Source organism: Peromyscus leucopus, chromosome 12, assembly GCF_004664715.2.
Source record: "Peromyscus leucopus breed LL Stock chromosome 12, UCI_PerLeu_2.1, whole genome shotgun sequence".
Classification (NCBI taxonomy): Eukaryota; Metazoa; Chordata; class Mammalia; order Rodentia; family Cricetidae; genus Peromyscus; species Peromyscus leucopus.
In genome coordinates this window covers 25050595-25067024 of record NC_051073.1, presented here as the reverse complement: position 1 = coordinate 25067024, position 16430 = coordinate 25050595, and the positions used below count along the sequence as shown (strand labels likewise).

At 38.8% G+C, this 16430-nt stretch overlaps 1 protein-coding gene across 1 annotated transcript in view; it reads left to right on the top strand.

The window, feature by feature from the left end:
* Nucleotides 1-13580, top strand: part of Robo1 (roundabout guidance receptor 1) — a 992815-nt gene extending 979235 nt beyond the window's left edge. The window contains 3 exon segments of the mRNA XM_028874769.2: nt 2790-3098; nt 10517-10713; nt 11890-13580. Coding sequence (XP_028730602.2) covers nt 2790-3098; nt 10517-10713; nt 11890-11904 — 521 coding nt within the window. The 3' untranslated portion in view covers nt 11905-13580.
* The last annotated feature ends 2850 nt before the right edge of the window (nt 13581-16430 follow it).

Sequence of the window (16430 nt, the reverse complement as noted above, 5' to 3'; positions counted from 1 at the left end):
TGAAATATAGTAACAAAAACTTTTGCATTGTTTTTGGGTTTGTTTGTTTGTTTGTTTGTTTATTTTTGAGACAGGGTTTGTCTGCATAGCCCTGGCTGTCCTAGAACTCTTTTTGTAGTCTAGGCTGGTGCTGGCCTCAAAGTTAGAAATCTACCTGCCTCTGCTTCCAGAGTGCTGAGATTAAAGGCGGGCACCACCATGCCTGGCTACATCGTGTTTTGTTTTGTTTTCTTCTTTTATAATGGATTCCTAAAGAAAATAGCAAATAGTCAAATCATAGTTCAAACTTTCTTCTTTTAGAGTCAAGTACAGTTTATCCTGATGTCATAGCCTCAGCCTTCAGTGTCAAAGGAAAACTAGTTTTTAAAAGATCTCCTTTTTGTTAAAAGGGGGAAAGAGAGGTAGTTCCTTTTATAAATAAATGTGTACACAAATGCATATATAAATATACAAATGAGTGAGAGATCCTACATTAAACTAGCACTCTTCAGTTCTTTCATTTAGTATCATAGTAAGAATCTTTAAAGTTCGTTCTGACTCTGGTGGTGTTTTGAGAGAAGGTCTCACGTAGGCCAGGCTGGCCTGGGCCTTGTTGTGTAGCTGAAGAGGACCTTGAATTCTCATACATCTGCATCCGGAACACTGTGATCACAGGCATATGCCTCTGTGCCGTGTTATATTTGGTGCTCAGGATCAAACCCTGGACACTGTGCATGCCGAGCCAGCATTCTCACTACTGACTAATCTCTAAGTCCTTCAAGGTATAGTTTCAATATTCAAGAATTTCTCCTAAAAGTGTTAATTAGTAGACCACTGTGAATGTCAGTAAAAGATCTGTAAATGACCTGTATGTTCCTCTGTGGAGAATAGCTAACTAATGATGCATTTATTGAACAAAACATTATACAAAAAAAGAATTTATTCACTGGAGAAGTGTATGATTACATGGTTGGGAAAAGGAGACATGATACAACTCATGTTAATAAAAATGCAAGGCTGTTTGTTTGTATATGATGCTTTTTATTAGATTACCATCTACGGATAGATACATACTATCCATAGCTCCATATGACTGTTTCATATAGAACCTGACTGTAGATAGTGCTCCCTTGAATCATGTGACTCATCCCAGTTTTGTTATATAACAGTAATTATGGAAGTGGGCTATAAAAAACTGTTTAAACTAGTCGCTCTTCATAATCCATACTTGTGACTGAAATTGAGATGAAGAAATAAAAGATGTATTGGCATGTCTCAATTCTAATATGACTTTGACATTTTTACTATGTAATTTTTTTTACCATGAATACTTTTTATTTGAAATCCCAAGGCTGAAATTATACTAAGTATTTTTTAAAATATTTTATGAATCCTTTTAGTTTTTTTTTTTTAATGTTACTTTTCAAATATAGAAAACATTGTTCTACCTACAGACATGACTGAGTGTATAGTAATGTTGATTCTTCTTTCTCTGATTTTGGCTGCTCTTAAAATGTGCGTTATACACATAACTATTTTTCCTTTCTGTCTGGATTCTCTGAAAGCCCCTTCTGTTCCTTTCCTAAAATTGAACTCATACATCTTTACAAAAACTCTTTCTCATTGCTACACTCAACACCTACAGAGATGTTTTCACACCTACTAGTAAACTATGGTTAAGGCCCTGGGAATCATCTCTGATTACTTCCCCTCCCCAGTACTATATTCTATGATTGATCATTAAGTAATAATAATTTTCTTCCTTAATCACTCAGATGAATTCTTTGCTCTCCTTTTAACACTCCATTGTAATATTTCATCCCCTATCTTTTCATATATAGACTATTATAATATCCTCTTAGTCTTCTGGAATAAAATCCCTTTTATTGTAATCCATCTATCACACTACAGTCTAGCCCTTCCTTGAAAAGTTGTTGATATTATGTTAACTTACCAAACACTATTAAGATGTATTTCTCTTTATTCATGGAATGTTTCTAAGAATCACTTTTATGAACTGCTTAAGAATAATGCACTTTCTAGATTTTCAGCAATATGTGTAGTTTCATTTTGGAATACATTCATGATGTAAAGACTTTAAGTTAATATGATTTATAAAATAATGCTTGAAATTTAACTACTAGATGACATAGGTATACATATAAAATAAGAAATTAACCTACATTTCTACCAGTAATTATCTGGTTTAAAATGTCTGGGTACAGGGTAAAGAGAGGCCTTGATTGAACTGTAGATATGTGTGATCAAATGAAATAAGAAAAGAACAGTAAAGTTCAGATTAAGAATCTAAGGGCATTAGTCTTTGTTCTGATAGTAAGCACCTTTGATATCAGAAAATAAGTTAAAAATCTATGTAGAGCTTTTTACCTACAAATTAAGAAGAGATTTAGGCCAGATTAGCAATGACAGTTAAATTTAAGTGCCAGCTTTAATCAGTTTGAAGAGGTTGCCTAAAGATGTAAGAGAATATTCATCCAGGACCTTGGAAAGTATGCTGAAATCAAAGAGGAAGCTGTGCTGCTTGGAGTAGGGAAAAATTATAATACATATGCACAGTAGAGGCTAGCCCCATAGTAGATAGTCTCCAAGTCCTGATTCTGTCATTCAATTTTTCTATGCTTGGATGATGATAAACATTAAAGTTATCAGTCTTAATTGTTGTCAGCTTCAATTGCTCTAGTCCATGTAAAGTACAATATTTCCAAAACTGAATGTGACTCCAATGGTAAACCTACTTTTGACGAATTTCGACCTGTCAGATCTCACACCTTCAAAATATTCCCTTTTAGATCTTCCACCCCCTCCGGTACCACCACCTGCTATAAAATCGCCCACTGTGCAGTCCAAGGCTCAGCTGGAGGTACGGCCTGTCATGGTGCCCAAGCTCGCCTCTATAGAAGCAAGAACAGACAGATCGTCGGACAGAAAAGGAGGCAGTTACAAGGCGAGAGAAGCATTGGATGGACGACAAGTCCCTGACCTGCGAACAAACCCAGGTGACCCCAGAGAAGCACAGGAACAGCAAAATGAAGGGAAAGGACGGGGAAACAAGGTGGCAAAGAGAGACCTTCCTCCAGCCAAGACGCACCTGGTCCAAGGTACTGGTTTTCTAAACAGCAGACAAAGACAGAATCCCATAAACTTTCAAGACACGTCGTAGACTTTCTGTGGCTATATTAAAAAGAAGTATGATTAAGGCCTTTCTAACAGTGAGGTGAGAATGTTCTCAGCTTATTTAATACAATCGGTTCCAGTCCATGACATCATACAAAGTTCTTTGAAGAGATGCCACATGAATTGAATTTGAATTTTTCATTAGATTTTTAAGGGAAATCATGCTTTCATCAGAGTAAACAAGGAGGCTGTAGATAATCAGGTAAAGGAAGTATATGGATAAAAAGTGATGAAAGCTTGAAAGTAAATGTTTGATGATCAACCGTTTCTAGTTTTTGGAGAATAGGACCAAGGATCAATAGTTAAAGACAAATCTAGAAAAGTGACCAGATTGGAAAAACTAAGGATACCATGAGAAAGAGTTTTAGATGTATTATATCGGCAGCAGGGAGCCATTTTGCTGGGGATGAGGAAGAGAGGGTAAGAGAACACATGTAACATGAAATGCAGAAAGGTGACTATTTGATGGGAGGAAGGGACCTCCCAGAGGCTAGTCAGAGGCATGAGAGAGGAGAGTCGGGGGAGGAAGGTAAATTTGAACAAAGTGTGAGGACACATATGTATGAAAATACCACAGTGAATCCTGTTTCTTTGTATGCTAACTTTAATTTTTTAAAAAAGACTTTCAAGTAAGGAATGATGTAATGTGATTTGTGGCTTCGAAGAATAACTACCAGCCCAGGATAGTGAAAGGGGAGACTGAAATGTCAGGTGTGGTATTACAGTAATAATCTAGGTATAAAAGGTAAAGTGAGTTAAAATAACATCAAGGAAATGTAAAAATAGCCAATATGGGCAGGTCAGAGGTAGGCATGGTAGCACTATACAACCAATAAATGTTAAAATATTGTAGCAAGTCATTCTCTGTCCCACCAGCCAGCTCCCAAATAACCACAAGGAGACTTATTATTAATTATGAAAGTTCAGCCTATAGCTTAGGCTTGTTTCTAACTAGCTCTTATAACTTAAATTAACACAGTTCTATTATTTTACGTGCTGCCACACGGCTCATGGCTTATTACCTCATCTCCTGCGTGTACTGTTTCCTCTGCATCTGGCTGGTGACTCCTCGTACATCTCTGTCTTTCTTCTTCCCAGCATTCCCTCTGCCTCAAAAATCCTGCCTAGCTATTGGCCATTTAGCTTTTTAATTAAACCAATCACAGCGACATGTCTTCACACAATGTAAAGGAATATTCCACAGCAACATATAAGTTGAAACAATACCGTAAAAAGGGGAGTTGTTTGGAAAGTTACTCTGAGGCCCTGTGTGTCAGTTGTGATAGCCAAATTAAAACGAGAAATGCCTAGATGTCATAAGGAGGTTGCACTTGTTTTATTTTTAATTAGATGCTGACTATAACATAGACACGAATTCAGTCATTAAGAGTGGAAAAAAACTGAATTAAAAGATCAGGAGAAAGGGATGGAGTAGAAGTGAATTTTAGAGCAAGCGATGCTGAGGTAACAACTGTCTGAATTATAAAGATCCAGTGTCAGCAGTGAGGCATGGTAAATGTTTATGAATCCGTTCTCTAGGAGGAAAAACAAAACGACACCTATGTTGTAGCCGGTTGGTCACCTCTGCTGTATGAACGTTTCCCAAAGCTAAAAATCCAGCTGCTAGCATGAAGCCAGTGAATACAAACCTAGACATGGATGAGTGCAGCTATATCCCAGTGAAATGTCCCAAGGTGTCAGGATTAGTCTACGAGTGGAAAAGAGTCCACATTCTGTAAAGCACACTGAAAATGTCCACTCTGAAGACAAAGCCGTCATGATAGCTAAGACATGAAAAATAGTATTCTATTCCCGGCATTTTAACCAGTTGTGGATCTCTGTAATAGTCTCCATCGCTAGTAAAAATATGCATCTTTGATGAGAGAGAGGAGAGCTATACTACCTGTGACTGTAAGGATGAGCATTTAGAATACGGTTAGACGTTACATTAGCTTCAGAGAATGGCAGTAGAAGGTTCTAGGCTCTGTACCATCCCCAGCTACAGGCAGTTGGCTAGGTTTACAGTCCCAGGTAGGCATTCCCTCACATCAGACAGGCTTTAGGTCCAAGTAAACCAATGTTGGTTATGCCAAAGATCCAAGTCCCACTCATGCGTCATCGGGGATATCTTGCCGGGCCAGTCATTGTGGTTTGTAAGCATTACCACTGGGTAGGACTACCCCAGTTCATGTTCAAGGCAAGCCCCGCACCTAAAGCTGAAGAAACATCACAGAAGAGGGGCGGGAATGACTGTAAGATCCAAATGACCAGGATGCCTACTGCTATGTAGTGCACCCTAGACACCAAAGAGAAAAATGTACTCATGAACTTTCAACATTATGCATGAAAAAGATGAACATAATGTTACCAGCAGTTAACATGCCAATATGGATAGGGTATTTTCCATAAGGTCTTATCCCTAAATAAAGAGCTACAGGTAGCACAAGCAGGGGGTGGGGGTGGGGGGTAGGGACGGTGGGGGGGGGAGTGGCACACACCTTTAATCCCAGCACTTGGGAGGGAGAGGCAGCCTGGTCTACAGAGCTAGTTCCAGGACAGCTAGGACTGTGTTTCAGAGAAACACTGTGTCAAAAAAAAAAAAAAAAAAAAAAAAAAAAGACAGAAATGAGAGAGAGAGAGAGAGACTATAGGTGGCCAATGACTACAGAGAGAGAGAATCAATTTCCTTCAAGGAGGAGTTTCCACATAAGTTGTCCAATCCCAAATGGTTGGTCCTGAACACATGTACAGATAAGCAACACTAAACAGACTCAGTGGGCTCTATATATATGTGTGTGTGTGTGTGTGTGTGTGTAACAATAATAATTTTTTAAAAAGAGGTCATGAATTAGGGAAGAGGGCAATGGGAAGAGTTTGAAGAAGGGATTGATGTAGTTGTGTTATACTCGTGTATGAATTCTAAAAATAATTTTAAAAATAGTGTCCTAGGATTAGAAGTAGATGGATGGTAGAGTGCTTACCAACAGAGCCTTGAGTTCAATGTTAGCATCATACACACACACACACACACACACACACACACACACACACACACACACACACCCCTAGAAAGAATGGAGGTAAGAAACACAAGAGGACTGTGAAATGACACAGCAATTAAAGCGTGAGGAACAGAATTCCGATGCGCAGAACCAGTGATAAATGTGGGATGGGCATGTCGGTGCACCTAGAATTCTAGCTTTGGAATGCAGAGGCAGGAAATGTTAAGAGCAAGCTGGCTAGCAAGTCTAGCATCAGCGAGCCTGGGTTTCACCAAGAGACCCTCCTCAATAAATAAGAAGGAAGAGGAAGATGAGTCCAGACATCAATCGGCATCCATGTGAATGCACACCCACAAACTTATACACATACATCCACTCACACACATAAACCATGGTATCACACATGAAAAAGGCAAGAGAAAAAAGTCAGATATCTGCATGTATTACAGCATATGACAGTACAAAAGAAAGAAATATGAAACATTACAAGGTGAAGTGATCTAGTCTTATAGAAAAAAAAATTTTGGATGTTCATCTATTATTTTTTGACTAGTATCAGATATGCTTTTTTTGCTTTGATGTCAGATGAGAACTGAAGAGGTGTGAAATCTGGAAAGAACGTGTATTATTCATATTTCTGTGGCCAACTGATTTCTTATAGATTTATTTTGGTTCACACTGCAGAGAGTACATGGCAGAGAGGTATGGTGGTAGGAATGTGATATGGAGCGGGGAGCAGAGCAGAAATCAGGAGCACGTAGAGTACTTGAAGAGACCCACCATGACCTCAGTTGAAGTAATTCTACCAACCTAGCCCCCCCCCATTGGGTTCCCCAGCCTCCCAGAACAGCACTGCCCAATAGGGAAGCTTTCAAACAGGAGCTTGGGAGACATTTCACATTCAAACAGGAAGGGGTGAGCAGGAATTCCAATCAGAAGGTTAAGATGAGAAGGCTTGCATAAAATTTGTCAAGAGGGCCAAAATGGTAGAAATGTGAAATATATATATATATATTTAAGAGAAAGGAAAAAAAAAAAAGATTAAAAACCTGGGCAGTGGTGGTACACACCTTTAATTCCAGCACTCAGAAGGCAGAGGCAGTGGATCTCTGTGAGTTCAAGGCTAGCCTGGTCTACAGAGGGAGATCCAGTACATCCAGGGCTACACAGAGAAACCCTGTCATGAAAAACAAACAAACAAACAAAAAGAGTAAAGGAAAAGGTAAAAGAAAAGAATGATGGAGGGGGCAGGAGGAAGTGATGGAGGAATTAACATGAGAAATGTACTCAGACTTCTACTGTGTTTTATTAGAGTCTATTTTCAGCAAGACTTGTAATCAGTCAGTTGCTCTGTGTGTTCACTAACTTCCTTGCAGCAGGAAGGGTGGTTCCCCTTTGTTCTGGGACCAAAGGGGGACACATGCTGCAAACTTGGACTTAGACGTCAAGTGCAGCTCCAGAACTGTGCCTTTAACACAAACACTGTCGCCATGTGACCGTGGAGCCCTTGGTAATATCAGCCTGTTAGCTTATCGCTGGCCATTAAAGCCAAGCTGATCTAGCACTAAACTTTTGACTCCTGGCCCTCCCTGTGTTCCAAGCAGTGATTCATACACTGAAGACCATGATGTCAGTTATGGCCTTCATGTCTGGCCAAGCAGTAGGACCACTAAGAGGGATGCTTGAGGAGAAAGCTGCAGGCCGACAAAGAGCTTGGTGTGACAGAATCAGAGCCAAGAGGAAAAGGAGTTTAAATCCATCCTCAGAAATGTACTAAGTAGCTGTTACATTATAAAATTATTTCTGTCTATAGAGCTAAATTGGAAACCGTTAATACAGAAATAAGGAAACTTAGCCCATGACATGCACTTAGCTGATCCAGTCATTATGCTTTGATTTTCCAGATTTTTATTTGAACCATAACCCTGCGTGTGTATATCATTAAATTATCATTGCTAAGCATTGCTGTAATTTTCACCTTCTTGATTCAATTTACATTATTTATTTAATGAGAGAGGCACCCTGATTTACATATGAAATGAATGGATATTTTTAATTAAGGAAAGTGCTTTTCTAAACTTGAAGGTCTGATCCTTTGTGCTGACATTTACCTCCATTTGATTTATTTCTACACATATCAAACACCCATTGTGCTGTATTTATAGTAATAAGTCTTCAGATGTCCCATTGTGCTGTATTTATAGTAATAGGTCTTCAGATGTCTCTAAGGCTCAACTTTGACCTCAAGAACCTTGTAGTCACACACACACACATGTGCTCACACATACAGGAGAAAATATCAGGACACTGACATTCTGGAGGCACTCTTTTTCACACTTACACGTAAAACATATCCTAAGAAGAGCATCAGTGCTGAAAGCTGAAAGAATAGTATTGTTGCACTTGACTAAGAACTGAGAGAAGTCGGAGCTATAAGGACTGAAATGTGGTTAGCCCCGTCTTAACTTTCTCAGTTTTATAGTGGCAATGTAGATTTCACCATTAGATCTCATCAGCAGAGTGAATAGGAACTACCACTGCCAATTTTGAGCCAGTTTGCCTTTTAAGAAGGTTGTCTGTTCAGCAAGGAAAGAAGGAACACATTGATTCCTGAGGAGAATAGGGTTAAGGCAGAGTTCTTAGCCAGAGAGATTCGAACATACTGTCATTTGACGAAATGAAAAGTCACAGCAAGAAACAGGTGTAAGAAGATATAACTGAAAAGAGACTACAGATGAAGAGAAAACTCCCAAGAGTCAGAACTGTGAATTGAGACGGTGATGGGAAGAATGAAAAGAACAAGGGGGCCATTGAGGATTGTGACTGGCTTCCTAAGTACACGGTCTCATGTCTCCTAGGAAGAGACTGTGGTCATGCAATGATGGAGGAACAATGGGGATCTAGGAGGGGACTTTGATCCTCTCCTTATCTTCTGCTGGAGAGAATATCAGTGGACCCAGGAGAAATCAAGCTTCACTCAGGCAGTGTGGATAGGGAAGGAATGAAAGAAGCAGTGGGGGGCTGACAGGGCAGGGGAGAGTAAGCAGAAGAGGGTTTGTTTTGTTTTAATGGACTTAACGTCCAGATATGTATTAGAACAGCAGTACTTATATGGAGTTTCAGGAAAATACTGTGTGGAGGGTCAGTTACAAAGATTCAGATAAAAAATCATCAGAGCTATATACTATAAACTGTATGTGCAGCTTCTTGCTAATGTTCTTATATCTTAAATAATTTCTATAAATTATATTGCACGTCTTGTTGTCTTTACATCTGCTTTTGTGCTGCATTTTTTTTTTTTTTTTTTTTTTTTGTGTTTCTGTGGTCATGGATCATGTTTTATTTATATAGAGTGATATCAACAGCAATTTACTATTGTGCTACCTTAGTTATTTTTCTATTGCTGTGAAAAGACATATGGTCAAGACAACTAATAGTCGATACTGTTTACTGGGGGCTTACATTTCAAAGGGTGAGTTCAGGACCATCACGGTAGGGAACATGGCAGCAGGCAAGCAGGCAGGGTGCTGGAGCTGAGAGATTACATCACATACAAAAGTGAAAGGCAAAGAAAGAGCTAATGGGGAGTGGCTGGGCTTTTGAAACCTCAAAGCCCATCCTCAGTGTCACACCTCCTCTAACAAGGCCACACCTCCTCGTCCATCCCAAACAGTTCCACCAACAGGGACCAAGCATTCGACTGTTTGAGACTGTAGCGGCCATTCTCATTCAAACTACCACAAGTGCCTTAGTATTTGAAGTCACTTTCTGAGATTCAGAGTTCAGTGGTGCAAATACATTGAGGTTGGTTTCTCAATAGGGAGAGTCTGTCCCCATGCTTAACAAGTATTGGGAAATGACTTCTTCCTTCTAACTCCTTATAAGAAGACCTTCTTTACATAGTGATTTCACTGTTTTGTCTTTGTTCATATTACAGCTCCTTTTTAAGCACAGTGTCTACTATCACTTTTGGGGAGAGGGTGGTGGCAGTAGAAACTAAATTAGCTGAGATCACATGATGAATAACGTAATTGGAAGTCAATTGATTCCACATTTGACCTGTCTCCTTTAATGGCCTTGGTCCCAAGTGAGTTTGAGATGGACACTGGTTTATGAGTGGAGTCAATCCAAGTCCCTAACCAATACATGGAAAACAAGACTTGTTATTTTCATTTTTAAAAAGCAGCCCTGCATTATTCATTCTGCCTGTAGTGTTCATACTTATGCCTTAGAATCACTCATGTGTGTCTATCCAGGATTGCAGATAGACAGGAATGGCAAGTTATAAGGTGAAAGTGTTCCATCTTATCCACATGCTCTCGTTGTATTTCTTTACACAGAGGATATTCCACCGTACTGTAGACCTACTTTCCCTATGTCAAACAACCCCAGAGATCCTAGTTCCTCAAGCTCAATGTCATCACGAGGATCAGGAAGCCGACAAAGAGAGCAAGCGAACGTAGGTCGAAGAAATATGGCAGAAATGCAAGTTCTTGGGGGATATGAAAGAGGAGATGATAATAATGAAGAATTAGAGGTATGCCAAATCTTCCCCACGTTTTAAAACATTAAACTGTAGTTGTGATGTCAACCCTTGAAATTATGAACATCTGTCAGCATACAGACATATAACTATTTTGTTACAAAATTCCTGTGTCCTAGGCACCTGAAGTTCTGTGAACTGAAGAATTTTCCTAGAAGGCATTTCATAATTTTAAATGTTGATGGTGATGTCCTTGCAGACCTAAAATTCATATTCTTTCACATATTTCCAAATAACAAAATATATATGACAGAATACAAGTTGAGAAATATCTTGGTCTGATATAATTTGTAGTACCATATGAAACCTCACTGAGGTGGGAGTTATTATATGAGCATTTATTTTAGTATCTTATTATCTGTCACCAGGCTTAATTTGACTGACCTTCCAGTCAATTTCTCTTACACCTCCACTGTTCTGGAAAGGACCCTGGCCAGAAGAGGAACTTTGTCTAAGTCAAATAAATGTCTCTTCCCTTCTTTGTATCTAGGAATAATATACAAGATATAGTTGGAAGCCATTTTAAAAGTCCTTTCCCCATGAAATTTAGTATGTTTTCTTTAGCTAATAAAAAGTAACTGAAAGACTAATTTGTTTCTTTATAAATATGTTTAACATCTCAAGTAGATGTTAAATGAGTTTGAGAGTCTGCCTTCAAAATATAAGAAGCAATGTTATGAAATCATGTGTAACTGAATACCATATGCATCTTGTGTTGAAATCTTATGGTTTGGAATAAGAAAAACTTCTCCTACAAATGCTGCCAGACTATTAGTAAATTTGTAAAGGTTTTTTTTTTTTTTTTGCCTTTTAAATAAAAGAACTTTCAGAGGGGGCTGAAAGATCTTTGCCATTAAATCTAGTATTTAAAAATGATAGTCAGAATTAAAATGGAGCGATGGTGCTGAGGAGCAGTGGGGAGGTAGAGCACTTCTTCTTGCTCAGAACCCTGTGCCCTGCCCTGTGGCATCTAAGTATGGTACAGAGCAGTTGGGTACTTGTGTGAGGGTAGGATTTGCAATAAAGACTAACTAAAGTTGAAAAATGAATTCACTGTGATGAACGTTTCCCAACAAATGAATGAAAAAACACAGACAATGAATATAAATAAGCATAGGACAATTATCTTTGGATTCGTTTTTGAATTGAACAAAAATTCCTCTCTTATAGGAAACCGAAAGCTGAAGACAACCAGAGAGGCGTATGATATTAATGTGAAATCATCGCTCCAGATGCCTCACGTCGGATGACACACAATGCCAGATGAAGTGTTCCGTGCAATCAGAATGTACAAATTGTCATTTTTATTCCTCCTATTGGGATACCATTTTTTTAAAAAAAATGTCTTGGGTTTTTATTGTTGCTGATTGATTGTCTAAGCCTTGATGAACCTCCTCCCTCTTCCCTCTCGCCGTTGCGACCGTTCCACTTGACTTCCAGCAAGAGAAGTGTCTTGACTGCTTGCTTCAGCCATCAGCCAGCAAGAAAGAGCAGAGCAGTTCTTTTGCATTTTGCCCCTGAGATATGGCATTGCACTGCTTATATATCAAGCTAATTTATAGCGAAATATTGATCAAACATACCAAGGTGATGATCCTCATGCCAAGGGCTCTCAAAATATAATAGTTCTATGACCAACTGCTAATGCCAATTAAAGCATCCTTCATTTTACATGATTTTAAGGTCAGTCTTTCATATCACCCTTTGCTGGGAGAAACTAAAAACCTATCAAATACAGAACTACAGATAATTTGAATGGGGTAGACGCATTGTAAATATATACTCTTTGCAACTCCTGGTGGTACTTTTACTTTGTCTTCATTTCAATCAGTGAAATCTATTCTTCTTGGAAATGTACTTTTGGATAAGTAGGGCTAAGCCAGTTGGACCTCTGGTTATCTGGTCATTGTTAGAAGTAAGCCTAGCCAAAAATCTTGTTCTATTTTTCAATCAGAAAGCAACTACAAATGCACATTGCAAGCAAGTGGATCTTGTTAATGACCAATTGAGTAAGGACATCCCTATCTTAACTGGCCTCAATTTCTTCTGGTAGTGTCAGTTCAACTTTCAGAAGTGCCACTTAAGGAAGTTTGTTTGATTTTGTTGTTGTTGTTCTTGTTTTTGTAATGCACTGTTTTTAATCTTTTTTTTTTTTTTTTGGTTTTAAAAGCACAATCACTAAACTTTATTTGTAAACCATTGTAACTATTAACCTTTTTTGTCTTATTGAAGAAATGGTTGAGAAGTGTTTTTAACCTGTTTTGTTAATGCTCTGTGTTTGTATTTGCAATATTTGAATGATAACAGCTGGTGAAGTCATGTACAGACTTTATTGTGGGCTGTGAACCAAATGGTTCCAATGTTTCCTGGACTTTAAGAAAAAAAAAAAAGAAGAAGTGTTAAGTTTGTTGTGGCCAATGTTGAATCTTATAAGATTTCCTTAGAAGCTCATCAGAGGCATTCCTACTTAGAATTGCCAAGTGATGCTCTCTGACTGTAGAGTTTTATGATTTTTTTGACATTATATGGATTTCATTGACTTTATAATTGGTGCTATTTGAAGAAAACAAAATGAACCTTTAGTCATACATAGGTATCAGGCCTGACCCCACAAAGCCAAACAAAACTAAACCACAAAAAAAGGCTGGTATTCACCAAAAACTAAGTGTGTTCATTTAGGTAATTTGAAAAAGTCCCATAGAAAGGGTGTGCAGTACTAAGGGAACAATCCATGTGATTAATGTTTTCATTATGTTCATGTAAGAAACCTCTTATTTTTAGCCATAATTTTGCATACTGAAAATTCAATAATCAGAAAAGTAATTTTGTCACATTATTTATTAAAAATGTTCTCAAATACATCATTCTTTCTTGTGTTGATTTTTTCCATTGTGTGATTATCAGATTTATTCCATTAAATCACAGAGTTGTTTTGTCTTAACATTTCACCACTATATTATCAAAAGAATAAAAGTTCTCAATTTGTTTTATGAGCATTCAGGTTCTGCTTGTAAGCAAATCTTCTCATTTCAAATGTGTGGGATAAATGGAAGATGAATCTTAAGTTGAAGTTAGCTGTGTGACTCAGAGACTAACTCTGGCAGACATGTGGTTTTTGTTTAGATATGTATGTCTGAATTTCAGTTAGCCTATTCCTAAAATAATCAGGACTCAACTACAATTAACCTCATTTGTAAAGTTTGAACCACCTATGTTCTGTCAGTAAGAGAAAGTTCATAAATTCCATTGCTTGTCAGTAAATACCTGCTTTCTAGTTTCAGATCCATGTTAAAAATCTGGGCTACCAGTTATATACCAGGTTCTACATTATGATGACTCAAATCGCCATATTACAGAATTTCACTTGGATGGATGAGATGGGTACCATTACTTGGAAATGTCAAGATCAGCAGAATATACTGGGGTTTGAAACACACACACACACACACACACACACACACACACACACACACACACACGACATCTAAATTTTTCTTTTACCAAAATTTTTGTGTTTACTAGAATTTGAAAAGCTGAAGAAAAAGAATTGGAACAATGAGGGCGGGGGCATTGATTTGGAATTTAATTGTATAAAAATGAAGTAATTGTCAACATCTATTTAATATATGAAGAGACCCACAGGTCCAGGAGCCAGTTTCTAAGCTATTTTGAAAAAAAAAAAAAAAAACAACGAAGCACTGGAGAGACATACGCAATGAACGATTTTTCTCTTCTCCTGGGTGGGTAAACTACAGAGAAGTCACTGTCTCTCTTCTGTGTTACATGCTGCAGTTCACACACAAAACCTGTGCGTCAGGCCTGCATTTGAACCCTAGCTTTGTCATGGCTGTGTTTGCTTGGACATGTTCCTTACCCTCAAAGCCTCAGGTACTTCACCTGTAAACCCAATGACACCTACCTCATGGAGCTACTGTCGTGACTCAGTGAGTTAATGTACCGGCTGTGGACTCTGTCAACTCCACAAACAGTAGACGATGTTGTTATACTTATGGACTGAATTTCACTACACATGCAATCCCCATGCTTCGTACCTGATTTGTTCCCCCAAAGTTTGCATGGAAGTAAAAGAATAAGTGTGGTATCGTGATGAGGGTGCTTTCCGTTTTTCTGGTAAGTAAAATTCACTGTGAAATCCCCTCTTGGGGAGTAAATGCGTGGTGTTCTGGTTTGCTTCTTTGCTTTTGGATGCAAGGGCAGGAGTTGGTGGAATTGTATTTCTGGAACTTTCATATCACAGTTGGTAATACGGACATGTCACTTGAGTTCTCAATAAAAAGATTTAGTGTCTCTTGGGGGCTACTGTTGTGCGTTGTAACCAAAAATGTGCAGCCTTTGCGTGTATGTGACTTTTCCTGAGCAGATGTGAGCTAACATCCTTTCATCCGTCTACCACAGACAGCCCCCACCAACGATTAATGAAGCGACACCATGCACATCCAGCTTAGTGAATCACTGAATTCAGGAGGGGTTACTTCCAGAAATTTGGGTGACTCAAAGTCAGCTACATCACCAAAATGTCCGCCCTGCCATGGACAATGACTCAAAAAAAAAAAAAAAAGCTGCATTTCTTGAATTGCCTACATCTTGCTTGCAGCTGCACCAAGGGCTTAGCCTCAGCAACTGTTGTCTGTGTAAACATCCTTGGAGAAGGACTTTGTGAACCTTGTCATACGTTTAATTGTGAGCCTCTCTCTTCTCCTCTTCATTCAATCTGAGTGAAGGAGCAATACACCATAGTCCCCAGGTGAGTTGGGTCATCTCTGGCTTTCTTAATAATTTCAGATGTGGTCTGGATATTTTTTCTCTTTTTCCTTCTCCCCAGGGTAGTATCTAAATTCCAGAGACTGGCCCCACATGAGGAAAATTGGGGTTTCAGGATTCAGGGGTCTTGAACATGACTGCTGTCAAATTGTCAATGGTCTACATTTGTTGACTCTTAATCTATATCCTGGGTGCCCCGTACCCTTTGAACCTGCCTGATATATCTGATTAAGTTGAAGAGGGGTGGGTACGAGGAGCCAAAGGTAAGAAGAGTTCCTTTGCTCCTTCATGCTGTGTTTGGGATCTGGAGAAACCTGAGAAGTGGGGGTTTGTCTGTGGCCTCAAAAGACTTCAGAATTCTTCAGGACTTCACATGATACCACTGCCTCCTGAACCAGTTGCCCCATGTGAGACAGGTGTTGGTAGACGAGAATGGGAACCCTATTGCACTTTAAGAAGGGAAGACTAGTAATCGCAAAAGAGTTTGAGGGTAACTAATCCACAAAATAGGCGTAAGTTTCCTTGTACTGTATCCAAGGCTGGAATGAGTCTTCCAATCCTCAGGGTATAGGCATCACTTTCAGCTAAGTAACCCATCCTGAGGCAGTTTTCTCTGCTTACTGTTAGAGGCACATCTCGTACAAGGAGGTAGTAAGCATGTGTCAAACTTGTATTTGCCGTATTCATAACAGAAGCGTTAGGAAGATGGAGCAGTTACAGAGCACCTGCATCAGGAAATTAAATAAGATTGCTAAGTTAGTTCCTTTCTAGGAAACAAGCATGGCATACCTCTCCCAAGTAGGTAAATCCTAACCCCTGTTTTTTCGTTTGGCTAAGTGATGATCACCAACCTTACAGAGGACTCAAATCTCACACCTTCATTATTTGTAAATTGGCACACAAAAAGATACCTGGGGAGTTTACACTTA